The 27,308-nt window shown below is 36.3% G+C and overlaps 3 protein-coding genes and 4 long non-coding RNA genes across 13 annotated transcripts in view; 2 read left to right on the top strand and 5 right to left on the bottom strand.

Moving 5' to 3' along the window:
- Window positions 1-547: 547 nt before the first annotated feature.
- LOC310718410 lies at window positions 548-1,803 on the bottom strand. The gene is made up of 3 exons (XR_014531145.1): window positions 1,688-1,803; window positions 772-827; window positions 548-662 (listed from the first exon to the last, which is right to left on the bottom strand). It is a non-coding gene; the product is annotated as an uncharacterized lncRNA (long non-coding RNA).
- Window positions 1,804-2,649: 846 nt separating this feature from the next.
- Window positions 2,650-4,323, bottom strand: LOC310718414. The gene is made up of 3 exons (XR_014531146.1): window positions 4,160-4,323; window positions 2,852-2,973; window positions 2,650-2,770 (listed from the first exon to the last, which is right to left on the bottom strand). It is a non-coding gene; the product is annotated as an uncharacterized lncRNA (long non-coding RNA).
- Window positions 4,324-4,523: 200 nt separating this feature from the next.
- On the bottom strand, window positions 4,524-5,879 carry LOC310718371. Its single transcript, XR_014531134.1, has 5 exons — window positions 5,784-5,879; window positions 5,294-5,496; window positions 5,140-5,211; window positions 4,730-4,971; window positions 4,524-4,631 (listed from the first exon to the last, which is right to left on the bottom strand). It is a non-coding gene; the product is annotated as an uncharacterized lncRNA (long non-coding RNA).
- Window positions 5,880-7,661: 1,782 nt separating this feature from the next.
- Window positions 7,662-12,008, top strand: sys1 (SYS1 golgi trafficking protein). 2 transcript variants are annotated; one of them, XM_083534667.1, is made up of 5 exons: window positions 8,074-8,229; window positions 8,753-8,961; window positions 10,790-11,036; window positions 11,147-11,214; window positions 11,338-12,008. In XM_083534667.1, exons 3-5 carry the CDS (start codon window positions 10,875-10,877, stop codon window positions 11,576-11,578), a joined length of 471 nt encoding a protein of 156 aa, XP_083390793.1. In that variant the 5' UTR covers window positions 8,074-8,229; window positions 8,753-8,961; window positions 10,790-10,874; the 3' UTR covers window positions 11,579-12,008. The 2 variants fall into 2 exon arrangements, with proteins under 2 accessions (XP_083390794.1, XP_083390793.1); XM_083534668.1 differs by lacking the exons at window positions 8,074-8,229; window positions 8,753-8,961 and adding an exon at window positions 7,662-7,685.
- Window positions 9,276-10,388, bottom strand: LOC310722420. Its single transcript, XR_014532367.1, has 2 exons — window positions 9,544-10,388; window positions 9,276-9,470 (listed from the first exon to the last, which is right to left on the bottom strand). It is a non-coding gene; the product is annotated as an uncharacterized lncRNA (long non-coding RNA).
- A 2,813-nt stretch (window positions 12,009-14,821) lies between the features above and the next one.
- snrpc (small nuclear ribonucleoprotein polypeptide C) lies at window positions 14,822-19,879 on the top strand. Its single transcript, XM_083534665.1, has 6 exons — window positions 14,822-14,968; window positions 15,363-15,405; window positions 16,027-16,135; window positions 16,308-16,397; window positions 18,863-18,967; window positions 19,121-19,879. Exons 1-6 carry the CDS (start codon window positions 14,961-14,963, stop codon window positions 19,243-19,245), a joined length of 480 nt encoding a protein of 159 aa, XP_083390791.1. The 5' UTR covers window positions 14,822-14,960; the 3' UTR covers window positions 19,246-19,879.
- Window positions 19,647-27,308, bottom strand: part of anks1ab (ankyrin repeat and sterile alpha motif domain containing 1Ab) — a 32,976-nt gene continuing 25,314 nt past the window's right edge. For 2 of the 6 annotated variants that reach the window (XM_083533175.1, XM_083533176.1), the window contains exons 12-14: window positions 27,012-27,188; window positions 25,671-25,769; window positions 21,532-22,839 (exon numbers count right to left, since the gene is read on the bottom strand). In XM_083533175.1, coding sequence (XP_083389301.1) covers window positions 22,723-22,839; window positions 25,671-25,769; window positions 27,012-27,188 — 393 coding nt within the window. In that variant the 3' untranslated portion in view covers window positions 21,532-22,722. Of the gene's footprint in view, window positions 20,712-21,531; window positions 22,971-23,724; window positions 25,770-27,011; window positions 27,189-27,308 lie in introns of those variants that run through there. The other 4 variants (XM_083533177.1, XR_014532055.1, XM_083533179.1 and 1 more) reach the window with 4 other exon arrangements.

Genomic DNA, 27,308 nt, shown 5'->3' with positions numbered 1-27,308 from the left:
ATTTACTGAAGTCAGATTTTCATTTTTGATGATGTATTTGCTGTCACTGAAAGTTTTAGTTAATTCAGTCATAGACACTGATAGTCATGGTTTATTCATGATTCTAAAGTGTTTGATTTTAGGCCGCTCAATGCTTGCTCATGCATAAAGAACAATTTATTTAGCCACTTTGTTAAACTTGATAAGTCGGTGATACAAATGCAGACACAAACTCGCCAGTCTGAATCTTTGTCAGAGGATATAACTGCAAAACTTATAAGCTGCTCAATGCTTGCTCATGCATAAAGAATAGTTGACTTTGTCATAACTTGCTGTCAGTGATAGTCAGAAATCTGGAGGTCATTGTGACCTTCAGACGTTGTGCTCTGTGCTCCCATCGTTCATGAGCCTTCTGTATGTACAATCCTGGTCAGAGATTTGCGGTAACACCAGGCTACATAATCAACTAGATATAAATGATTTAATCAAAATGTGTTAATAAAGAATTGTACATTTATTTGCTAGACAATAATCAATAAACAAATGTCCACTAATAGGACAGGCATATAAAAAGTGTTACTGCTTTAATTCTAGTTTTGACAGGCATGACACAAAAAGTGCACTTGTGATGTCGCCTGGATACATGATTGGTGGTACCACCGATTGCAGCAGTCACAGGCAATCTGAAATGTAGAGAAGACAATTTTCTTTAAGGCACTAGACAGACACTGTAACCAATTATTAAATTGTGATAGATAGTGAATAATCTTGCCCATAGAAAACAGTTAATACCCAGTTATTATCACCACTTTTCTCCCCACAGACATGGCACAGCTGGCTCAGGTCATCTAAAATAACCAATTCAAGTGAGAAGATTATATGATTTGCATTGAATGTACAGTCAGTGAATGTACATTCAAAATGTACATTGCAAAAGAAAATATATCCTATTTCAACCAAACGTACAGGTACATTTCTGCTAAACAAGCAGGTAGTCAAATGAGTTGGTGAGGATGATGGCAGATAGGTGTGGTGATTAAGAAGGATGTGCAGTTAATGACTGGGGAGCAAATGTAGAGTGTAGAAGAGGCAGGCATTCTTACTGCTGAATGGTGATCATGAACAGTTGTGATCCTTTTTTTTAGAGGCTGCTATGATTTTTTTCAGGATTCATTTAAGAATGTAAAAAAAAACAACAACATTCATCTAAAATGGAAATCTTTTCTAAAATTATAAGCCTTTACAATCACTTTTTATTTATTTAACATGTCCTTGCTGAAAAAAAGTAAAACAAAAAAATAAAAATTCAACACTGACCCAAACTTGTAGTCTTTTTTCTTAAAAAACAAACAAAAAAAACCCCAATTATATATAATACATATATAATCAGCACCCCTGTTTCCAACATTGATAATAAATCAGAATATTAGAATGAATTCTAAAGGCTTGTGTGACACTTCAATCTGCAGTAACAGCTGAAGAAAATTCAGCTTTGCATCATAGAAATAAATTATATTTTATAATATATTAAAATAGAAAACCATTATTTTACATTTGTATAGAATCTTACAAAACTTATTATTATAATTTTTTTTAATATTTCACTTTATTTTTGGTCAAATAAATGCAGGCTTAATGAAAATAAGATTCTTCTTTTAGAAATATTTAAAATAGTAATGTTACGACTGATACTGTAGATTACACATACCACTATTTTGGAGAAGAGTGACAGCTATTTCTTTTCTCAAGTCTTCCACTCCTTCTTTTGTGTTAATTAAAACAATTGGCTCCTCTCTAAGTACAAATTCAGCAAACTAAAAAAGGAAAATAATAAAAGAAGCAATTTCATTATAAAGGAAAATAAAACACCATAATAAGCAACTTAAGCAACTTAATTGTCCTTCTCCAAGATCAAAAGTTCAGAGTAATTAAGTAATTTATCTATTTTAAATCACTTACTTTCAAAGCAAAGATGCCACATGATCTTGCCATCTTGCTGTTTTGGGTGAGGCAGTGTATCGCAGGACCACCTTGAAAAATTGCATCCCTTTTGTCGCATAAAACCCTTAACATCATCATGATTGCGATACTGGAATAAGTCATTTTCCTGTGGAGATGAATTTTGTACAGAAGCACATTATTTGGATGAACAACTTCAAATACCTTGTTACATCCTGGCATTGTCTCAGTTTTGCTGAACTTTCTCCCAGAGGATCTAGGAACAAAGCCCTCCTTTGAGATGGCAGTATAACCTTTTAAGATTTTAAACAGTAATGAATTTAGATTTTAGATAATGAAGAGATTGACATGCATTTAATATTAACAATTTATGTTTAAATTAAGTTTATTGTAGGTAAAATGGCTCCATAAACATTATAATAAAAAAATAAACAACCATATTAATACTTCTCTTTGAAGGAATCTACTATGTTTTGTATATTCTCCAGACACCTTGTTTTGCACTTGCTGGGACAGCTACATCCTTTACGTATCTGCCCCATTTACTATTTTGTTGTTTCTTTTTTCTTTTTCTATTTACTGTTAATGTTATTTTGGTAAATCTACCTCTAAAAAGAAGCTTAACATTTTACCACCAAACATTTAATTAAATGGCATACAGTATGCTGAACAGAATATTGGTTATTAAATATAAAGTTATTTCCAAGGTTAAAATATAATGTCTAAGAACACTTAACATACACACTGAAAATTTTCATTTGTTTAGCACAACTGTCCAGTGGTGGTGGTCATTCACAATGCCAATGAGATACTTGTACATTGTGGGATCAACCTGAAATTTAAAAAGAGGACAGAAATATGTTCGAATTTGAGGTTTCATAATTGGTACATAAATAAACCCGAGCAAACCAACCTTTAATTTAGATTTTTTTCCATTCCAAATTTCTTCATTTCAAATGAGTCAATTTGGAATGCCAGCTCTTTTGGTTGTGCATTGAAACGCCTCACAAGAAGAAATATGTATGCATTAATTACCTTAAACAAGGAAACAAAACAGTGTGGGGTTAGCAGTGAATGTTAACATTTCATATCTACAGTTTCAACCACAAAACCTTCTAAAACAATCTTACCTCACTTTCAAGCTCATTATTTGGAGTGGTTTTGTTAATGTCTGCAAAAAATAATTCTGGAGAGCAACACATAGGCATTTCTTCCTGCCTATGCCTCTTGAACAACTGTATTGATAAATGTCATAAGAAAATAATAAGTATGAGAAAACATGACTGTTAGCGTTCATTAGTTTATAGCTTTACTCTCTTCTGATGCTGACTCACTGCTGATGAGGCGGTGCTGTACTGGTGCGTGGCATCTCCTTAATATATAATCTTAAGTGGTCAATATTGAACCCCTCTCTCATCTTTCAGATCAGCATTCTTGCCTTCAATGTCTTTAATGGTGTATAGACCTAAAAAAATTGGATCTTATTTTCCACCTTTTCTCTGCTGGCTCCGAACATTACATCTCCACACCTTGTCACCCACAGAGAATTTCACTTTCTTTGCTTTATATTCTAAATTTGTCTTTTTTTTTTGGACCTGAGCAGTGTGCGTAAGTGCAGTTCGAAGAACTTCATTGAGTTTCAGGACATCCTCAGTCATTTGTTCAATTCCCACCACAGCTTCAACAGAGCTGTCGATCTGAAAAAGGAACATTTGCTTCTAGTTAAAAATACCTGATCATCTCAAATTCATGCAGGCAAGTTCAAATTAAAATTTTATATGTCACATACACATATGACATAGTGAAATCCTTTATACTACTGTCCAACATATAAACATGATAGAAGTAAAAACATAAACAAAAATAAAGTATAAAAGTATGGGGGTTTATTAAAGTATAACTATACAATGTAATACACACACACATATATATATATATATATATATATATATATATATATATATATATATATATATATATATATATATATATATATATACTAGAAAAACTATATACACATTAATTAGACAGAAAGGATGGAATTATTATCAGACAGACATGGATAGAATTACAGATAAAAACGACCCAGTGTGATTGTTACTAAACTGTTCATGTGCTGCTATTAAAGTGTTTAAAGTGACTCTGTGCTGCGCTTGTCAAAGTTCATACTGAATGCGATACATACAATTAAATATTAAACAAAACATTAAAGACAACCCACCTAATAATCTTCTGGGACCTGAGAAGGGTATCGTGCCTCACGACCAAACATCATATAAAAAGGAGATAACTTTGTTGTCATTTGTTTTTTGGTCCTTAGTCCAAACATAACAGCATCAAGGTGTTCATCCCACTGCTTCGGTTTTTTGGCGACCAATTTTCTGAGAGCCCTTGAACAAATTATTTACATTAAAATAGTTTTAGCAGAAGATATATATAAATACCTGTGTATTCTTTAATTGGTTTCTAACAATGGCACAAAATGGCATTATAGTTCTAAAATAAACACATTAAATTTTTATATAGGTGGATGTAAAATATGCAATTTAAGGATCTTGTGTTAAAATTGATGTATAAATTTAGTACCTCTGTATGGTTCCATTCATTTTTTTGACTAAACCGTTGGTCTGGGGATGATAGGGTGAGCACAAACTCCTTTTGATGCCAAGAATTTTGGACACATTTTGGTTGATCTGAAAAAACTAAATTGTTATTTAATTATTGTCAATATAGGTAAATATTTTTCAAAGTACATTTGAGCACTGTATGGTATGTTACAGCTTGGATTTACCTGATTAACAAACTCCCTCCCTTGGTCTGTGAGTATGCGTTTTGGTGCCTCAAACTGATTGAAAAACTTGATAATACAGTTTGTGACCTCCTCTGCAGACTTACTTCTGAGTGGATAAGCCTGTGGCCATTCGGTCAAGTAATCAATTATTACGCATATATATATATATATTGATTGCCACTGTCTGTGCAAGCGAGTTTTCCGATCAGATCCATCCCCAAAAGTTCGAAGGGTTGTGTGACCTTGCCAAAAATATGATAAAAATGACAATTTGATAAAAATATTTAGTAAATTATGTAAGTATTTTATTGCATACATGTGCAATTAAATATAAAGTGTTCAGGGTGTCAGGGAGGGATGGATGGATGGATGAATAGATTGATAGATAGACAGACAGATAGATAGATTACCTGTATAGGTGTAATTTTGACCTCTTCTTTAATTGATGCTTTAGTGGCCTGACATGCCGCACATTCAGCCATCTGTTTAAAAATAAATTATCAGTAAGCATCAAAAGAAAAGAAAGATTTTATTCAATTTGTTAACTTTGATCAGTGTCATTACCCATTTGTCAAGATCCTCGGACATCCCTGGCCAGTAAAACCTTCTGGATATGGCATCTTTGGGGGTTTTTTGTCCACAATGTGCACCAATGCTGCTAGCGTGAAACTCTATAAAGCATTTATTTGCATCCTCTGCACCACAGACAACCTTTAATCTCAGTTCACGGGCAGTTCCTTTGTCTCTTCTGTAGTACAGCTGACTATCTGAATAATATAGTAACAATACAATACCTATTAATTAAAGCATCAAGAATTAAAATGATACAGTACAAATAGAGAAAACTAGACATCTGTACTTCGGGTCCGTTGTCAAACAATGTAAAACAAATTGTGTCAAAAATAAAGCTTAGCATAACATTAAATTATAAAAATAACAGGCCTCTATTGAATGATCCTAATGGAATATACTAATATATAGCTACATTTTATGTTGCAAAAGGGTTTTTAAAAATAACAATATTGATTTATCACATAGTCTTATGTCAAAATACCTTCAATGTCAAAAATAGCAATTTGACTTCTGGTCCTTGGATAATCCCAGAGGATACCCACCGCCTGTTTTGTAGGTTACAATAGCACTATACATTGTAGGATCCATAATCTACAGACCAAAAAGCTGCTTGATTGATTTACTAATTGATAGTATGATGGTAAAAAAAAAAAAATTACATCTCAACATTTTTACATCCAAAGGTAACAAAAGTGTAACAATTAAATGTTTTCCCTCTTGATGTGCACTAACACTGAAAGGACCTTTGAATGTTACAACATATTAATGTGATTTATTCATTATTCAACTAAATTCAAGATAGCCAGACACATTTTCATATAAATTAATTAATTAAATAATGTAAATAATTGAAAAACGTAAATACTATCACTTCTGTTTTACGTAAGATTTGCAAAGCTGTGATAATCTACCATAGCTGACAATCCAAAAAATGTGAATATTGTTTAGGAGCACAATACCCTCTAGCATACACAACACATAAAGTGATTTAAATAATTGTTGTGTTGTTGTTTGCTTTTATTTTGAGGTGAAAAGAGTAATAAAATATTCTACTCAAGTAAAAAAAAACCTCAGTAAATTTAAAATGAGCTCAGTACTCAGGAGATATATCAACTAGTTGTTTTTAATTGAAGGAACACCTTTACAAATTAAAGCACAATAACCATCAATAATTTTACACACTAATATCTTGAAAATAAAGTGTTAATGCCAATATCTGTCATTACAGACTAATTACACAGGGAAAACTTACCGTTTTGCGCCTTCCTTTTTGGCATCCATGCACCCAAGGCAGAGTCCTGATTGGTCAATCCTTCACGTGATCGGGTGTTGGATAAAACATGACGCTTTAAATTGTACAGCAAGTACAGCAATGTTGAAACAACTTTTAAAAAGCATAGCTTTATCATTTTTTTGAGTATTGCATTGGTAAACCTTCCAAACTATTAGAAAATATCTTACTTTCGACGTTGTCCATTAATATTCAATTAATACTTATAAAATTATTTATTTTACAGAATCACAAAATCATATTTAATGCTTTGCAAACCAAAGACAACACACAAATAAAAAATAAAGTGAAATTTTGTCAATTTTTATTTGACAGATTTGTTCATGGAGGAAAAATAAATAGAACTGGGGGGGTTGTAGAATTAAGGCAGGTGGGTAACGTTCAGCTTGCCTAAATTTTACCCCCCTAAATAAAAAATACAGCATACATTATTACTTGTGTATTTGTATCACAGCAAAGTGTGTGTGTGTGTTTGTGTGTGTGCGCGCGTGTGCGCGGGGGGGGGGGTGTCAGGTTATGTCCTTGTTAATAAAATGAAATTAACTATTTAAATATTTTTTTTTTTACTTGTGTATCCGAGTAATTTTAGCGAGTCTATGTATTAACGCAAAAAAAATACGCGGTTTGAATTCACGCAGGTGGTTTTAAAAGCAAATGATTACATTCCTGATTTTATTCTGCCATCTACAGGAAGCTGTATACGTTTTCTTCAAATTGATCTTTTGGCGTTAGGACCAGGAAAACATTTGACCCAATCTTCCGTGTTTTAGTGCCATCTACAGGAAATACGACGGTACTGTCCGCGTGCACGCGAAGGGGGGTTGATTTCAGACCGGGGGCCATGCAAGTGCACCAATAACCTTCTGGGGTTACCATAGCAACGATCCATGAATACGGTTACGGCTTTAACTGCTTGTGACGCTCCAACCTTCACCAAACACAAAATAAACGTCATTCATATTGTACAACCAACTGTTTCCTCCACTTTTCCGCTAAGGAAGTAATTGTAGGCATCCAGACTACGATTAGTCTTTACTGCTTCTCTCGTGTCGGTTTCAACCAGATAATACACGTCTGCACGCAGTACTTCAGGTAAACGAGTCCTACATGTTTTGAGTGTAGAGTTGTCGCCTAAAATTCTGATTTAAAGGCTAAACTAATTCTACGATATAATTATAATGTTTAGCTTTTAAAATATATTAACTATTCTGTTTGAGCGAAACGTAAAAAGGGTGTTAGTTATTTTTTGACAGCCTCGTGCTTTAAAAATGGCGCCACCGGAAATGCTTTGTGACCAGACATGCGCAGTATCATTGCAACGCTTTTCTTATTGTTGACTTCTTTAAAGTGGTCTATAAATGTTAAGATGTTTTATTGTATAATCCTCCCTTAGCATGAATAACAGATTAAGGCAGTTATATTCTTTAAATAAATACAGCTAAAATACTTTTGCTAGTAAAATATTGCTTTCTGGCATTGTGATCCAGTTCATCCCAGAGCAGGTCAATAAGATTTAGGTGTGATGACTGGGCAGGGCCCACCCACTATAGATAACCCTCCAGAAGACTGTTTGCTCTCTAAATAATGCTTATGGTGAAGTTGGTGCCAATTCCAGACCCAGTTCCATGGTGATGAAGTATGGAATTGTAGTTCAGTTTTCCTTTCACCCGGAATAAGTCTACAACCTTAAACTCCCACCTCATGTTTGCCTGTGGCTGTGTGGCGGTCCGCTAACATTTACTCTCCTGTTCAGTGTCTTATATAAGTTCTAAGACTAATCTGTCCAAAGAACTTTCTTCTAGTCATTCACTGTCCAATTCTTGCTTATTTTTGCCTTTTACCTGGTTTGTTGCATATCAACAAAAGGTAAATAAATGTGTCTCAAAACAAAAAGACAAGGTGTTTTCAAACTTTTGACAAACTTATGACTTTAACTGGTTACAGGCCTGACAAGAAGTGATCTTATTTGCTTTCCTAATGTCAGTTAAGTTCTACAATCAAGCCAAATGATGCCTAATGGTGAATACTGCAAAATACATATTATTCATGCATATGGCGAGCAAACTTAGAGACCGAATGGCATTGTTCATTATTTTAACATAAATTAATTCCATCAACTCAACACATTTTTAAGTCTCATGAGTGTGAACACTGATCAGACTTTTATTCTGGGATTTGTATTTCCACCGGAACCCATGCTGGTGTTGGTTTTACATTGCTTTGTTGACACAGCGGTTTCTTCATTCGTCCATGTCATCAGCCTGATTAAGACATATGAGTGGGGGATGTTATTAGGTTTAAGAGCAAGTTTCGTACTGCTTCGTTTTGGAGATCTTGATATTTAAAATGAAATGCCAGCGCATGTAAGGTAAGCAAAGCTGGCTAGTTCCTGTGCTAGCGAGCTAATGTGTTAGCCTTCACTTTCCACTGACGGCTGTTTCTGTAGAATTACATCAGACTCTATGGGCTGTAGCGTTTGAATATTATAATAGATATACACGATTTAGCTCATAGAACCTGCGTAAATTCATCGGATTCAATCCTAATTTCTCTTGTAAGTGTGACAGAGGAAGTCGAGCTAATCTTAATGTTAGCAGGAAACAGACAAGTACTGCAGCTTCCATAGAGATCCGACTCTCACAGTGACTGTTACTGCAGTCGGTTCTTCCGAAGAAGTAAAACTATTTACAGTCACAGTTATTTAGAATAAATACTGATAATTTATGTGGTTTCAGTCCTGTTTATATGCATTTAGCAGATATTAGAATAAACTTTAAAGAAGTTCTTTACGAAAGAGTTTCGAGTTGGCATTGAACTTCTGAAAGAAATACTTGGAAGAAAAGAAATAATTAAAATTTCTTGAAAGAAAGCAAAAACCTGAAAGAAGTACAGAAAGGAAAACTTGAACGAAAAAAAAAAGTTTTGAAATCTTCTCGAAAGAAATAAAAACTTGACAGGAAGAACTTTGACATTTTGAAAGAAAGAAAAAAATGAGAGAAAAAAACTTGAAAGAAAAAAAAGTAAAGAAAAGTTTGACATTTTGAAGGAATCAATCCTGAATGGCAGTTGATGCTAATCGAGGTCACGTACACTTTTGGCAAAAGATGGTCAGTGATGTCCTGCTGCTTCTTCCATACTAAAATTGATTAAAGGTTATACATCAAGTTTCCATATATTATAAAAGTACTTCCATGATATTTAAACCATTGAAAAAAACATTTTGAAAGAAAGTAAGAAGTAAAGAATCTTTAGAAGAAGACTTTATATGTTGCAGGTAGAAAGAGACAGGAGAGGTTGTGTGGTTGTGGGGATTGGTGTTCATTCATTCACAAGAGCATTAGTGAGATCAGCACAAACAACTGTCAAGCAGAATGGTGCATTTGTGATGATTTGAGCTTGTTTTGCAAACACATGACCTGGCAACCTTCAGTCATTAAGCTGGCCATGAACTCCTTTTTATACTTAAGATGTGGTGCTATCTGTCAAACAGCTAATGCTTGGTCAAATTGGGTCATGCAACATGACCATGATCCCAAGCACAACAACAAATCTACCACAAAATGGCTGAAAAAGGAAACAAAGTTGCTGCAGTGGCCCAGTCAAATTCCAGGCCTAAATTCGACAAAACCAAAGCAACACTGTAACAAAGTGTGAGCCAGAATTCCCCCCACAGTGATATGAGAGACTGATAAATTCATACAGAACACGAATAACTTCGTTATTGTCGATGGTTCTAGAAGCTTTTGAATCATAAAGTGTACTTTTGTTTTTCAAGAATGGTTTCTCCATTCTGGCTTCATTCATTCATTTTCTCCCGCTTATCCGTAATTCGGGTCGCGGGGGCAGCAGTCCAAGCAGGCCCCTGCCTTCGACTGCTGCCCAATCCTCACAGCACCATCCCTTATGGTCCCTCCTGCAGGTGGTGAGCCCACGGGAAGCCATTCTGGCTTGATTTTTGTATAAAAAAAAAAAAAAAAAGAAAGACTGATTGACGGTGTAATATGTCATGTGGTGTCCATCTAAGGTTGTTTTTGCCTAAATCTACGATCTGAAAAGGACCAGATGATTTTTTTTACGCCCTAATATGTAAAGCCATAGAATTCAAAAAGGGGTGTACTTTCTTTTTCATGCGACTGCATACTGAACACTTCTATGAATTTTGAATATTTATTTTCTCTTTCTTTTCTGGTCTGTAGTAGTACGTGGTCGGGGTGACTGAGTGAAGATCTGGGCCACCGATGGTCTTTTTTTCTTGAGTTGATTCAAGGGCCTGGGGTGAAGATGGCCAGTCAGTTCCGTAGCTATATTTGGGATCCAGTGCTCATCATCTCCCAGATCATCCTGATGCAATGCATCTACTACAGCTTCCTAGGCCTGTGGTTGGCCGGCGTGGATGGTCTCGTGCACACCAACAGATCTCTCAATCAGATATTCAGTTACGAGGTACTTTTTTTTTTTTTTTTTTTTAAAGCCCAGAATGAATTTTGCTGAGAGTGATTTCAGTTTAAAAAATTTTCACATTTGAGAATACTGTTATGCCATTTTCAATCCAGGTCCTCGGTTTTTCAACAACACATGGACGACTCTCTATGATTGCATTCATTCTGAACTCTCTCACATGGTACGTGCTCTTTATTTGGAGTGTAAAATTTATATTATAACAAGTTTAAATCCTAGGCAACGATTTCGCAGCATAATCTGCATGTACTGAATTGAATGTATATGTTTCTGGGTTTCTCGTCAGTGCTCTGGGCTTGTGGTTATTCATCCGCCGGGGGAAGCAGTGTTTGGACTTTACAATCACGGTGCATTTCTTCCATATGATCGGCTGCTGGATCTATAACTCCCACCTGCCGGTTGCGTTGTCATGGTGGCTGGTTAACGTGGCCTGCATTGCCCTAATGGCAGTCATCGGCGAGTACTTGTGCATGAGGACAGAGCTCCGGGCCATTCCCGTGAATACTGGCCCCAAATCCAACCTCTGAGAAGCTCTCTAATGGACAGACGGTGCTTTCAGAGCAGCATTGGCCTGTGATTTAATCACTTGGCATGTTGAGCTGTGTTGCAGTGTTACCTTTCTCTACCACTGGTAAAGGTGGATGCAAATACGATCCAAGTATTGACTGTAACTGGACATTTCCTCTAAAATATCTCAATTTAGTCACTTTACTTTTTCCCAAAATTGTGTAAAAAATGTGTATTTTGCTAAGTCTTTGTATTATGTTTTGGAAAATGAAGCTTGAAGCTCCTGAATTGGAATAACACATAAGTGAATACTAAACTGTTTTGTGGCACTTTTTTTTTTTTCTTCATTTTTGAAAAGACTATTTGAAGCGTTTGTGCTTGTTGTATGCAAATAGACACTGAAGAACAGAGCTGAGTCTTTAATGAAAAATAAAATGTTCTGTATTTGTCCTACTGACCAATTACTTTTATCATTTATCAAAAACAACACATCTAGCGGTTGAGTAACGTAACTCCACGATGCGATATTTTTGGTAACTGGTGTACCTGATTTGTATACGAGTCCTGTATATAAGTGCAAATAAATCATGCTGTTATTGTAATGAATTGTTACTTATAGTGGCAAAATAGAATTACTGCCATAATGACTGGCATAATTTATTTTGTTAATCTTCCATTGTTACCTTTTCACTCATAATTTAATTAAAAGGGTGAAATATTTATTATACCATTTTCCATTAACCACTTACGTTTTGTGGATGGGTTTCATTAGTGGGTCCGAAGTAATTTGCACGCAGCAGCAAAAATTAGGAGGAATGGCTTTTTTTGTCACTTTTCTTGATATGTTCTTAATTCAGTGCAAATACTTGAATATCTCAATATGTCTGACAGACATCACATCATGGATCAAAGGTTAAACATTTAATTTTTTTCAGCTTTTTTCTGAAATGCAGTTCATCCCAGCTGATTCATTTCAAGATTAAAATACTGATACTTGCCTACAAAAACAAAACAGACCAGCACCTACTTACCTGATTTACATTTGGCAGATACCCTTATCCAGTGCAACTTATTATACATTTACATTTGTGGCATTTAGCAGACACCCTTTAACAAAGTGATGTACAAAAGTGCTTCAAGTCTCTAGCAATGAAGAAATCTACGCTGGTACGCTAGATTATAAACGTAAAATAAATCAGCCTACAACTCTAAGTTTTTTCTTCTTTTTAAAACAACGCAAACTTAAAAAGTGTTTGTATTTCAGGAAGAGGTAAGTCTTTAACTATCTAGGGAAAGTTCATTCCACCTTGGTGCCAGAACAGAGAAGAGCCTTGAAGTTTACTACCTCTTACCCTGAGAGAAGGTGGTGCCAGTCGAGCAGTGCTGGAAGATCTTAGACAGCGTGGTGCAGTGCGAGGTGTGATGAGGTCTCAGGTAAGATGGTGCTGGTTCATTTTTGGCCTTTGAGGGCAAGCATCTATGTTTTGAATCTGATACGTGCAGTTACTGGAAGCCAATAGAGGGAGTCCAGTCTCGTAATGACAAGAGACTGAATAAGCACCTGGGACCTGTGTGGACAAAAATGGTCGAATCCTTCAGATGTTGTAGATCAGCAATCAGTAAGAACGAGCCACATTAGCAACATGTAGGGAGGACAGTTGAACGTTCATAGTTACCCCAAGGTTGTAAACAGTGGCTGAAGGGGAGAGCAGAGAGTCATGAAGAGTTATTCTGAGATCTTGACCTGGAGACGAATCACCTGGGATGACCACCAGTTCTGTTTTGTTTGGGTTGAATTTTAATTAATGAGCACTCATCCATGATAGAAATGTTCGTCAAGAATGCCAAGATCTGAGCGGAAGCTGTGGTATTTGAGGGAGGGAAAGAAAAGATGAGTTAAGTGTCATCAGCATAGCAGTGGTAAGAAACTGCCCACAAATGTTTTTCTATTTCCTGCTAAGTCTGCCAAGATCTATGTATCTTTCTGTATCTATAGAATTTGTCAAAAGATACAGACTCAATTCACAGTGTGCGCTACTTGCATCTATGTAGTCAAAATAGTGAAGTGCGGCTCCTGAAGTGGGGTTTGGGGTTCCAGCTGTCAAATCTGTGTCTGTATTACAACACTATGAAGTCTGCTGGCAGACATTACACAATGCTTTGTGAAAACTAAATTAAAACTAAATAACTAAAAAATTAACATACAATTAAACTTTTTCTTTTATGGTATAGGTTTTATGTAATGATACATAATGTGAGCTATTATACTGTACATTATTAATACACATTTCTTATAAATAAAAGGGCTAGATTTTTTTTTTATAATGTTTTTTAATTATTATTATTTATTACCTTTTTTTACTTCGGATTCTAACTTTGCTTTAGTTTCATAACTTCAAAATGTTGTAGCATAAACTTAAAGTACTATTTAATCACTCTTGTCACTTCTGAATCTGGTGTCCCAAAGCAGTCACATAGTCATGTATTGATTCAGTTTAAATTCAGTTTTATTTGTAGACCACTTTTAACAAAGGACATTGTCCTAAAGCAGCTTTATATAGCTAAAGATTTTATAAAGTTGAAATATTTAAGTTTAGTGCCTATACGTTTGTTTCTTATTTGAGTAAAAGACAGAAGGTGGAGATGGAGGTAGCAGAGTTGAAGATGCTGAGATTTTCACGGGGAGTGGCGAGGATGGACAGGATTAGAATGATTAGATTAGCGCTTGTAGGACACTTTAGGGACAAAGTGAGAGAGGCCAGATTGAGATAGTTTGGACATGTGCAGCGGAGGGACATGGGGTATATCGGTAGGAGAATGCTGAGGATGGAGCTGCCAGGAAGGAGGAAAAGAGAAAGGCCAAAGAGGAGGTTTATGGATGTGGTGAGACATGAAGGTAGTTGGTTTGAAAGAGGCAGATGTAGAGGACAATGTAGTATGGAGATGATGATCAAGACAGTGGGGACAGAGGTGAGGAAGAATTCCCTTAGATGTTACAAGAAAGAAACCTTGACAGGAGCCAGACTCAAAAAGGAGCCCATCCTCATTTGGGTGACACCAAATGTCCATTCATTATAGTTTTATTATTGTTGATGTGTACTGTTTAGTGATAGGCGATTACATGCACAACTGTTCATGCAAAATCGCAGTCCTAAACCATTGTATAAGACTAGTGATACTAATAACAGTTTGAATCCCTCAAATCCATCCTCATAGTTTTTGTTCTGCTGGTCACGTGTTTTCGTTGGACGAATCAAGCAGCGGGGTTTTTCGTTCGCATCTTAAGCGCGGTACTTGTTGCTCCTCCTATCCGAATGGTGGCGCTGATGCGTGTTTCTTTTTCCAGGCGAGTGAAACTCCTTGCACATCCGGTTAGGCGCCGCATTTCGTTTGGTCGTGAAGATGCCGAAGTAAGTTCGATAAATGGTGTTATATATTCATTCAAAATTTTTTTTTGCTTTTTTCCAAAATATTAATTCGCATTATATTCTGCGCTTCCGGTACGACTTTATTCCGTGATAAAGACGGTTCAGTTCCTGAGTAAACGAGCTAACATTGCTAGCTAGAGGTCTTACAGTGTTGCTAGCTGCTATCTATTGTTGGGCTGAAAACCGTGTATAGCGTGTATACAACCAGTAGTTTTATTAACGTGTTTATATGTTTCTCGAACTGTCTTACATTCTTTTTTACTAAACCGTAGTAAGTGAGAGTATTGCATGTCTACCTGCTGTTATTTGTACTCAGTTAGCTTGGTATTAGCAGGTCTGTCATTCATATTCCTGTACCCTCTGCTCCTGTTTTCAGGTTTTACTGTGATTACTGTGACACATACTTAACGCACGACTCGGTAGGTTTTTGCATATTTAATTCACTTAAATTACTGGAATATGTAGATACTTTTTGTTCAGAGTCATGTTTAAAGTAATAATGTTTATATATTTGGGCTGTCAATCGATTCAAATACTTAATCGCGATTTTCGTTGGTCAACTCACGATAATCGCAAATTAAATACTAAATAAAATACTTTTGCAAATGTGTTATTAGTGAAACCAAACTCAACATATTGAGTCAAGACAAAATATTCTTGTAAATGTTTTAATCATGGCGTTTTTAAATTCCGTTAATTATCAGGACACCAAATGGATCATTTGCTGTGTTTCCACACGGTCGGTTTTAATCGCCGGATGTGTGCACAATGGCGTATTTTGGTGCTTGATTAAAGACTTGGCGCATCGGTAAAACAAATGTTTAGCGATTTCAAAATAATTTTCCAAATAAGTTTATTATTTTTTTTTTATATCTGAGTAAAGAAAGGACATTGTGGAAAAAATGTTGCGTTGAACGTTTGAATTTCGCCTCTTTTTTATTTCTTTCTATTTAAAGAATTGGTCAAGCAGAAATACACGGTGACACACGGAGTACATGATGCAGTACAGTAACCCGAGTGTTGGTTTTTGTTTTTCTCAGCCATCGGTAAGGAAGACTCACTGTAGTGGCCGCAAACACAAAGAGAATGTAAAAGACTACTATCAGAAATGGATGGAGGAGCAAGCGCAGAGTCTGATAGACAAGACTAGTAAGTATGCGTTTAGTGCTTGGACCCTGTAAGTCGTCATGTTAGATTTGATGTATTCATTTACATTAAACCATTTGTCAGATGATGTTATCTGGTGCACAAAGACTAGAAAAAAAGTGGTTCCAGATTTGTTTTGTGGATTTGATCAATTCTCTGTCTGTGTGTCTCGCAGCTGCTGCTTTCCAGCAGGGGAAAATTCCACCCACGCCATTCCCAGGTGCTGCTCCTCCGGGTGGATCGCTGCTGCCTCATCCTAATATCAGTAAGTCTCATAGCTTTAGGAAAGTCTTATGAATAATAGCATTGTGGCAACACCTGTGATTTTTATTGTATTCAGGTTTCTACTGGTTCCTCAATTAGTTTTCTGAAATCTGTATTTGACCAAGTGTGAATGCTATTTTTAAGCTTTCTTGATTTCAGTGTGGTCTTAGAATTTCTTTAACCAAATGGTGAGGAAGAGGGTTGTTCATGGCAGTGAAGGAAAAGGTGGCAGGCTTTTTGTCTATCGGTCAACATTTGTGTGGTGGTTTCACAGAGCATTCCTGAAAAATCCTGTTGTCCTTCATCTTATTGTATGACCATATCTGATCGTTTGCTGATTTTTCTGTATGATTATTTGCCATGCATCTGATATGCACTTTTTCAAGTGTTGCTAGATTAACAGATGAATAGAGTGCCAACTGTTTTAGTATTTGAACAAACACTCCCCATCATTCCACCATACAAGGGTGTGGAATAAATTATCCTGAAGAAATAATGTGGATGATCTTAAATCAGGGGGAAAAAATTAGGGCCAGTGTGGGTGCAGCTTTTCATTCCAACCAATCAAGTCCACACCAAATTCGACCTGTTTAAATCTAATGATTTTCATTTTAAAAGGCTATCAGGTGTGGCTCTTGATTGGTTGGGGTAAAACACATGCACAGTTTTTTTCCCCAGTTCATGTTTAATCCATTTGAGAGCATAAAAAAAAAAGAGATTTCCCCTTGGATCCTCCTCAGATAATGATAGCTGGATGAATGCTTTCCTTCTATTGGTTCACTATTACCACACCTGCGTAAGTTATTTGTGTAAAGGGTTAATTCGGATGTTTCTTAATCTTGGGTTAAGTTTGTTCTGTGTTAAGTTGATTTGCAGGCGCTCAAATCGCTGGCCCTTAAACATTATTAAAAGTGTACAGCATACCCTTATGTTATTACAGACACGCATATATTAAGACCAAATAAAAGAAAGCAAATGTATTGTAGAATGGTAACAGTATTAAAATAGCCTAAATATCAGTTCATTTGGTAAGTTTTTGTTTTCTTCACCAGGTATTCGGTTTACAAACTTATAAGGGAGCTGTAAACCCATAAAGCTGTAGATCAAGAAATAAAGCTTAGATTTGACCTTTTAGGATGGAGTTTTGGATGCTGGCAAAAAAAAAAAAAAACGCTAAAAGGTTTAAGCTTGTTTGTTTTCTTAATGTAAGTCTGTCAGTCGTTTCCCTGACTTCCTAGAAGAGTGGTAGAAGAGGCTGAATTTGCACTATCCATGATTGGGTCGATACTTTGGTTCCGATCTATAGGTGTTTGTTGTGTTTCCCAAACAAACAAAAAAGTAAGAATATACATTTTCATGAAGGACATCATAAATGAGTTATATAGACTATTCTGCGAGCCTGGTTTATTTTCATAGCACTTTTCACAATGGACATTGTCTCGAAGCAGCTTTACAGAATTAAAAAATTATAAAACAAAAGATTTAAATATAAGTGAATTGTGTGCTGACCCCAATGAGCAAGTCTGGTGCATCTGTGGTAAGGAAAAACTCCCTTAGATGGTATGAGAAAGAAACCTTGAGAGGAACCAGGCTCGAAAGCAGAACCCAACCTCATTTGTATGATCTAAATCATAAAAACAATACAACATTTTCTAGTCTTGTACAGTCAGTTGAAGTTGTGGAGCCAGGAGCTCGTGAGCAACTCATAAAATAGCTCATCTGAGCTCATAAATACAACACCAACTTCTCCATGCCAGTGCATTTAAATGTTCAAGGGCTGAGAAATTTGTGGTATAAAAACCAGCCAAGTAGACTGTTTTAATGTTTTTTTTTTTTTTTTTTTTTTTCTGTCAAAATATTTCAGCCCAAACAGGCAGAGCTGAACTTGTTTAATGAAAGGTATACTGCTTTCATTAAACATGTAATTAAAAGCTCCTATGCACTGCAGTGGATGCCTCTTCTATCCATCATTAAACTGAAAGGATCTCCCACGCAGTGCTCTGCCACGAGCTGCATTTTAAAAATCTTTACATAAATAGCGTAACAATATAGACAGTAGCAATATTTTGCGCCTCCTTTCATCATTGCCCGTGTAGCCCGAAAGCATTAAAGTTGAAAATGCGCAGTTTGCTCGCATAGGGTTCTTGATGAAGTGCAATTTTCCGTGTTCTTAGCTGCACGATTAAAATGGCCCAAAATAGCCCGAATGTCCTGAAACGGTTCTTCGCTGTGATTACGGAAAGTTGATTAGTCTGTGCCGTGGGAGCATCAGCGATGGATTGTTAAACCAAAAAAATGTTTTTGCTCTTCAATATGCAGAGCACAAAGCAGTGCAGTACAGCAACTGCCTTAACGAACACTTCTACTTCAGTACAGACCGTGCCTAACATTGTGTTTTTGCATATAAAAAAAAGTTTATTAACTTGTTTGCTCTTAATTTGCTGACATGGTGTGTTTGTATTCTAGGTGGACCTCCTAGGCCAGGCATGTTACCAGCTCCTCCAATGGGTGGCCCTCCAATGATGCCCATGATGGGTCCTCCTCCACATGGCATGATGCCTGGTGGTCCAGGTATGATGACTGTTGCTGTGAATCAATGTATATTACCCCCCCCCCCCCCCCCCCAATTTATATTGTATAAATGTTTGTCTACTAAAGTATTAGGTGAGTTGAGATTTTGCATTGTGATCAGGTTGGCCATTATTTACTTTTTGCTTCCTGCAGGTCCAGGTATGCGGCCACCAATGGGTGGGCATATGCAAATGATGCCAGGCCCCCACATGATGCGACCTCCTGCTCGGCCAATGATGCTCCCTGTTAGACCCGGCATGGCTCGACCGGATCGATAGAAAGAACTGTTGTGTTATGATTGCCCTTTTCTTTGGAACAAAGACTCATATGCGTACATCGGTTTTGCCATTAAGTTCAGTGGTTTCAGCAACAGAAAATCATTGACTTTCATTTAACCAGACTCTTTTCTAACATGGATGTCCATCTTTCCCCCCCCCCCAGGAAAATTTCTGATTTGTTGATTAAAATACAATGTGAGATATATCTAAGATTGGTTTAAGTTTTAGTGTTGTTTTTTTAAAGAATAGATTTCACAATAAAAAAATAAAAAAAACTTAAACTATGCTTCTTCTATGCTTCTGCTTATTGAAATTTAAAGGAAAGATATGATTTACTTTCCCCTTAAAGGAAAGGCTCCAGAATCACGCACGGAAAAAATTTGCTTAATGGGTGACACGAAAAAAGTGATTGAATTTTATTAGGTTATTTATATTGACGTGACAACTAAAGAAAAGAATTGTGAACATTTTATGTAACATTTTAGATTAGTCCCCAAAATAGACTTTGATGTTTATTTCATGGATACAAATGCTACAGCATTTGGCAAGTCTCTATCTTGACATCATAACCAAATACTCAGTGCAAACAAAATAAAGTGCAAGCGAAATACAGAAAATGTATGTGAGATATGAAGAGAGGGACATGCGTCTTTTTTTTTTTTATTAAAATGTTTTTTTTTTTTTTTTTTTTATGTTAAATGTCCCGTCACATCATGAATAATGAGTAACAACACTAAGGTAGATGCTTATTTTCTCTTATTTCACAGTGTGATTTGAAGTTTAATACCTCCAGCTAAAGCCATGATCTAGATGTGTTGGCACAGTGCTCATTCTGAATTGAATGAAAAGAATTACGCTTGCAATTCAGCTCTGATACGTTTCCAGCCCTGCTTTTTTTTTTTTCAGTGTTTTTGGCTCACGTTTTATAAAACTCCATCCATCCAAGCGTTTCTTGAAAGCGATCATTTTGTGAACAAAATCCTCACTCCTTTATTGCAGAGTGAGTGGATTATAAAGTTTAAAAGGAACATATTTTGCTATACTCAGGCTTTGGGATGTTCTCTATATCCAACTAAAGCTCATGTTAAGGAATGTAACTTCTCATTGACCACACTGAGCTGAAAACTTAATATCCTATTCCAGATTCTCCACATTTCCAATATGCCTGTTATTTAAATAGTTGAGTAAACATGTTTATTCGAATAAATAAAAGACTAGCATGCTGTGGCTGCTGTTCGCACAGACCCACCTCACAAGCAAATGCTTAAATCTTCATTGTGACATTTTGTCTAAAACTCATCATAGGAGTAATCGCACAGTACTGGATCAATCTCCTCGTGCCGCGATTCTCTGCCTCTGAACGATCGACACATCATTTTCTCTCTCTTTCACTCACACATTATGATTCACCTGATTTCCACGTCTATTCACACCTTGGTGTCCGGAAACTTGAAAGGCGGAGTCAGCTACACAGGAAGAAATATATTTGATTTCAGAAATGTGAATTTTACCGTGGGCATCTAAATGAATTGTCTAGCATTATTGGTGTGTATTTAACAGTACAGTTCTGATACATTCAAAATATTATACACATGAAGACAATGATAAGACAGAATGCAATGTGTTGAACAGGTCAATGAGAGGCAGATTAGGGAATGGAAGCAACTCAAATGGGACAAAAACCTGATGCTGATGGTGGGCGAAGGAAACCATGTGAATGCAAATGAATATGGAATTAAGGATATTTTACGAACAAACTCAATTTCAACAATCGACCTCAGGAACAAGCAGAGACAAGCTTGAGCATGAACAACAGCCCAACACATACAAAGCAATCGTAACAGGAAACACTGAATTATAGACTTGCTGTGCATGAAATTTTACTTATTAAATATGCACTTTTTTTGTCTTGTAAAAAAAATACAACCCAGTAAAAATATGTTCTGTCGACATCAATTAAAATTGTCTATTATAAACAAATCATTGGGACCAGGATCTCCAAAGGGCTATTAAGGCTTATACAACTTTACTGCCAGAGACTCAGGGCTGCTAGAGACTGAAAAGGGAAGGGGGGAATAAAAAAAACTCCACATTTTTTGGAACATTATTCTCTTCACCCATCCCCTCCACTGCTCCAGTATCTGTGATTAATCAATGATGTCCTTCATGATTACACTGAATTAAAGCCTAAGCACCGAATTGTGAATTATTCGGTCAGTTTTTACCCTCTCGGATCGATCAGGTCATATTGACAAAACAAGCAATGATTTAAAAAGTAGGCATGAACACATATGCACAAATGCTGTATTTACTAAGTGATGGTACAATGTACGAATACAAATACAAAACTGCTTTGGGTTTCAAACCGTAAGTCATTCGGATTCATGCTGCAATATATCACACTTAGTCATAGCCCTGGTAGTGCCACATATATGCTAAAGTAAGGAGGAAGAACAATGATTAATAATGCAACCAACAACAATCATCATGATTTATCTATATACTGTATATAAAAACAAACAAACAAAAAAACAAGACCATAACTGGGAGCTCGGGCCTCATGTTTGTGCTGTTGCTGTGCATTTGAACTTTATCAGGCCTCTGACCTGTTTCCATCTTTATTATTGCATTTCAAATCCCAAGCTATGTTTTTTTTTTTTTTTTTTTATGCAAAACTCAACATATGCGTAGCCACTTGTATGTTTTTCCTGTAGGACAAAGGAAAGGAGGTGAAAGGAAGCTCTGGGTGTGAATTGTGAACAGTGAACTGTGCACTGGTGTAGAAATAAGTGCTACAGAAATATGGGACAAGCTAGAAATAAGCAGTGGAGGTGGAGACAGATATAGTGCTTGGGTGCAGAATATGAGGCATTTGTTACACATTGGCATTTACAGAGGGGATGAACAGTATGTTTGAAATTATGGTTGACACCACTGACAGAATTGCTGTTCCAAACTGAAATTTTGTTTGTTAATGTTGCCTGGTTTATGTTTGTCCAAAAAAAAAAGAACGAAATATCTAAACGGTACAGCTACCTCATCTACATGAAAATCGAGAAACAGCTACACTTCAGCTTGTGCTCAGAGATTTCACAGAGGCAAAATCCTTTGATATGAGGTCTGCTAACATTCAGCATTGTGATACAAAATAAAACGTCTGAAAAGTCAGGACTGCACAGACTATCAGACAGGAAATTTCAAGGAGGGCTACTGAAGGGCAGTGTCCAGAAAATCTAGACATAAAGTCGAAATGGAGAAGATGGCAGATGGCTCTCCAAGAAAACTACACAGGTGAGTTGTAGGGACAGAGAGAGATACAGATTGCAAGAAAAAGAGAAAGAGACAGAGACAGAGATCAGGGGGCGTATCTTGCCCTGAGGGAGGCTACAATTCACAGTGAGAAGGCACAGGGCACTACAGTTCTCTCATGGGGCAAGTGGCTTAACAGGGCAGCTGGTTAGGACTGTTGTCCGCGCTTCAGAATATGGTGGTCTCGTACTTGGCACTGCAGGCCGGCCTGGAAGGGTCACGAGGGTCAAAGTGCCAGCTGCTGCCCAAGGACTGCACATCTGTCTCCTGCTCGATGGGCTCCATCTGCCAGGGAGGAGGGAGGGAGGGGTAAGACTGCAAATGCTCACCCACCACATGTGCCATAGAATGGGCATGACACAGGAGAAATCACAGTGAACATTTACAATTTGCAACCTGGATATGGTTCCTGGATGCTGGTGAACTGAAACAGTGAGCGACTTCTGTCATTCCACAGCCTTTTTGCGAAATGTCCCTGTAATTTTTTTAATTGAAAATGTATTCGCTTTTCTTAATTGCCCTTATTACTCAGTTGTGTTCATTTTAAAATGAAGATTTATGTTACAAAGATGCTTTTAAACTCTGAGTAAGACAGTATATATATATATATTTTTTTTTTTTATAGGAAAGAAAGGTACCTTGTCCTTCTTCTAGTTTTACAACTGTAATATTTTAATAGTCAGAATGAATGGCCTTGGGACAGGGTTGGTTCTGAGAAAAAATATATATAGTATACAACAGTAATGCAATATCATTGAATATGAAATGATTGAAAATGGTTTCACCTTGCAGTGATTGCACTATTTCAGTTTATAACAGTTTACTAGATCAAAAATATGGAACTCAAAGCAATGAAAGACAGTACACATTTTATTACTGTGATTCATTCTCCATTCTGCAGAGAAAATGTATTCAGCTGCTTGTTGGTTGAGGGGTTTTGTTGCTACTGTCTTTTTTTTTTTTTTTGGAAGTACGTGAGGTCCTACTTTTCAAACTTTTTTTGAAGTCGTCATACTTTTCACTTTTTTCTTCTCCAGACTCTTGCATGATTTTAGCATGAGTCATCTTGCGAGTCAGTTTTTTGGCTTATATTCATGACATCATCTATAAATGTCATCTGAGCAAAATCTTTTGCACTCATGAAGCCAGAAACCGTCACACTTCCAACACCCTGCTTCACTGTCTGAAGTATGCATTCACTGTTTTAGTCCAGGATCCTATCTGAGTCAAACAAAATGTATTTTAATACCATCTAAAAAATTATGTGCTCCCAATATTTATCAGGTTTCTTTGTATAATCTTTATTTGCCACAGAGCAAGCAAGGGATTTTGTCCATAGAGGCTGATGTTATACAATGATCTTCTTACTCTCTAAGAAATCGGTGAAAACCCCTGTACCAATTCTGACTACGTCTGTTTTCAGCATCGTTTACAAAACTTTCCATTGTGTCATTTTTCGCAGGATGACCACTGCAGCTCTGGTTAGTACTATTATAGCGTGTTCTATATCTGCTGGTTACTTCTGCATCTGTGTTTTGACTGATCTTTAGTAGGTTTTCTACTAGTAGCTTTATGCATCACAATTCCTCTGGTAATTTTATTCTATGTGGTGGCTGATGCAGAGAAACAGAGCCAATTAGCTGTTCCATTTTATGATCAAGTTTATGCAAATTGGGTTGATAGCAAATCAAAGGTGTAGCGATTTGAAAAGATTTGAAAAATTATACAATTATTGAGAGGCGATAAAATTGTAAGATTTACAACATTTGACATTTAAATGATATTGTACAACATTGAACAAAACAGAATTGTACAAAAGATTTTACTCCATTTAAAAATATACTCAAATGAAAGTCAAATTAAGTAGTTTTCTTTTACCTTTTTACACGAAAATACTATTTCTAAATGTCCACTATGCCTTCTTTCAGTTTTAATGTTGTTGTCATGTGTATAGGTAACAATATGGAGTTTGTTGATGAATAAATCAGTTAAATAAATACAAGTTAAATATCCTTTAAATAACCAATATTTACCATCAGCTACAATTTGACTGCAAAGACAATTACATTAGCTGCTGGAATTGATGCTAGTCTTATCTGAGATTAGCAAAAAAATAAGAAAATCATCACTGTGCTGAGATGCAGTTCTGACTAAAGGCTCATTATCACCTGAAGTGCTTTCATCTACTTATACCGCAGCGATGTGCCAACAAAAACAATTTTAACATTTATTTATGAAAGACACATCACGCTTTTTATACCATTTTCAGTTAATTGTAATGTTTTTTACCAATTTTAGACTATTGAACTTCCATGAGACAAATTGAACTATTTTATTATTGCAGCTATAAACAGTCACTTCCTCGTGAGACTCTCTTTTTTTTTTCTCTGTAGATTATCCTAATACAAAGAAACCTCTGACCTCAGAACTCTGTCCCAATGATTCTCCTATTGTGGAGAATTCATTTAAACCTTCTGACCAGTTATATTCAAGAATTCAACAGCGCTGGGGTATAAGATATAGTGTAACCCTAGGTTTTCAAAAAGGGCAATCATCTTCTGAGCAAATCACAAAAAAAATTAAGAGGCACCAAAATCTCAAAATAAATACTACTTTTTTTTTATCTTCTCCTTAAAACTCTTTAATACACACTAACACTATTATATTTCAATCTTTAAAGTGTTTCTACATCAGAATTCACTTTTTTGGACCAAAGGGTTCGTTCTTTCTGAATTTTTGCATATGGGCTATTCATCGTCGGAAAAACGTTTTTACATTACATTAATAATATCACAATTATAGTGGTATTTCAATTACAAAAACAAATGTTAGGCAAAGCATAGGAATGTGAAATATGATCACAGTCCTGTAAAAAAAGCAGCATCCCTGAGAAAGTAAGTAACCCATTTTTTGTATTTTAAGGTCAGTGACTTATGAACCGAAAATACAAACAAACATAACTATAGGCAGAAAGTATAAAAAAGTTAAATAATGACAAGTGAAAGGAAATTAGTTAAAGCTGGAAATGGTCAGAGGAGGGAATGGGAAGGTGTGAGGCTAGGTCTGAGAGAGAGGGAAATGGAAAGAAGGGAAGAAGGAGTAATAGAGAGTAGAACCTGAACTCCAGGGCTGACAGAGGGCAGCGGGAGGTAGGAGGAGCGGTGGGAAGAACAGGTGTGACAGTAGCAGCAGCGGCATTCGGGCACAGGGACACCCTGTGAAGGAGGGGAAATGAGAGCACACGGACAGGAATGTACACATTAAAGGCCAAATACAACAACACAGGACAAGTAAAAAAAATAAATCAAGTAGAACCTGGTTTTAGTTTTAGCTGAGAACCACAGGAATTCATTGTGGATAAAATATAATATATTTTTGGGGCATAAAAACCATGCCAGCCGATATCACAGGTGCCATTAAATTAATAAATAGGCCTTTAATTGTCACATATACATTACAGCACAGTTAAATAAATTTATTCGCATATCCCAACTGGTTCGGAAGCTGGGGTCAAAGCGCAGAGTCAGCCATGATATGACGCCCCTGGAGCACAGACGGTTAAGGGCCTTGCTCAAGGGCCCAGGAGTGGCAGCTTCCTGGGGCTTGAACCAGGACCTTCTGAACAGTAACCCAGAGCCGTAACCACTGAGGTACCGCTTTTAAATATTGTGTAATATGGGCTGGGTATCAAAACAGTAAGCTTTAATGTTTGTTTATTTTAGAAACTTGAGAATGTTGACATGCTGTGCATCCCTTCAAACCCAATCACTTAGTTGACAAATTTTTCACATAGTTTGCATGGTAATACATGCTGACCGAAAAGGTCCAGTGAGAAAACAACGTTATATTTATTTGGGGGAAATGAAGAAATTAGTTAAGCTGTATTTTTTGGCTTGTGGTGTGATTATGGACCTACTCTAGTGTACATAAATTTTTTTCATGAATCCATCCATCCATCCATCCATCCATCCATCCATCCATCCATCCATCCATCACACCTTACTGTGATACCCAAATAATGTGCTCCTGTATTATGTGAATGTTTTGTTAAATACAAGCTTATATATGTATAAATGTTTTAAGTGCTATGAGAGTGATGTTTTGATGCTTTGTTATGATTGAATTGTCAAGCAGTACTACATGCTGCTGGTGGTCCAAGCTACGTATATGTAGTTCTGATCTATAGGCTTTGGATCAATCACATTAACCCAAGGTCAGTTTCAACATGTATTTCAACAAGTGTTGTTTCTTAAAATTCACTGACCGAAAATCTTTTTTCCACTCAAAAAGTGTTCTTTCAAAGCATGAAAATGAAAATACCTTTGATTCCAATGTGTATTCTATATTTCTGATGATTAATACAAACCTATAGGGAGTGCAGTTCAGCTTTTTATATTACTATATTACTTAATCATTGTTTGGTATGTTATTTACTAGTTATTTTATATGTAACTTACCACTGTGCGGCGCATGCTGTTTCGCGATGACACTGGCCTGCTGCTTTTGGGTTCCATGATTTCCAAGTTTGCCCCACTGTAGGAACTGTGACGTCGAGTTTTCTGTGCCTGAAGTGCCATATGATAGGCTACTTCAAATGCCTGTCCCAGAGTCAAGATGATCTCATAGGTTTTTGTCTGAAGTTGTAAAAGACAGAGGTGACTATAATTAATAGAGGAAATGCAAATTTATGTTAAAGCACAGCTGACACAGAGAAAGTCTTGTTAATGATTATTTAAAACCAGTTGTTCACGAGG

The sequence above is a fragment of the Silurus aristotelis genome (genome assembly GCF_946808225.1).
Source record: "Silurus aristotelis genome assembly, chromosome: 2".
Lineage (NCBI taxonomy): Eukaryota > Metazoa > Chordata > Actinopteri > Siluriformes > Siluridae > Silurus > Silurus aristotelis.
Note: the sequence above shows the minus strand (reverse complement) of the source record. Positions and strands in the feature narration are given on the sequence as shown.

Bases quoted from the DNA above. Each gene is read 5' to 3' on its own strand.
- sys1 (XM_083534668.1), top strand. From the start codon at position 10,875: ATGGCCAGTCAGTTCCGTAGCTATATTTGGGATCCAGTGCTCATCATC. The intron at 11,037-11,146 runs GTACTTTTTTTT...TTTTCAATCCAG, and splicing joins ATCAGATATTCAGTTACGAG to GTCCTCGGTTTTTCAACAAC. The intron at 11,215-11,337 runs GTACGTGCTCTT...GTTTCTCGTCAG, and splicing joins ATTCTGAACTCTCTCACATG to TGCTCTGGGCTTGTGGTTAT.
- snrpc (XM_083534665.1), top strand. The intron at 16,136-16,307 runs GTAAGTATGCGT...TGTGTCTCGCAG, and splicing joins GAGTCTGATAGACAAGACTA to CTGCTGCTTTCCAGCAGGGG. The intron at 18,968-19,120 runs GTATGATGACTG...TGCTTCCTGCAG, and splicing joins CATGATGCCTGGTGGTCCAG to GTCCAGGTATGCGGCCACCA.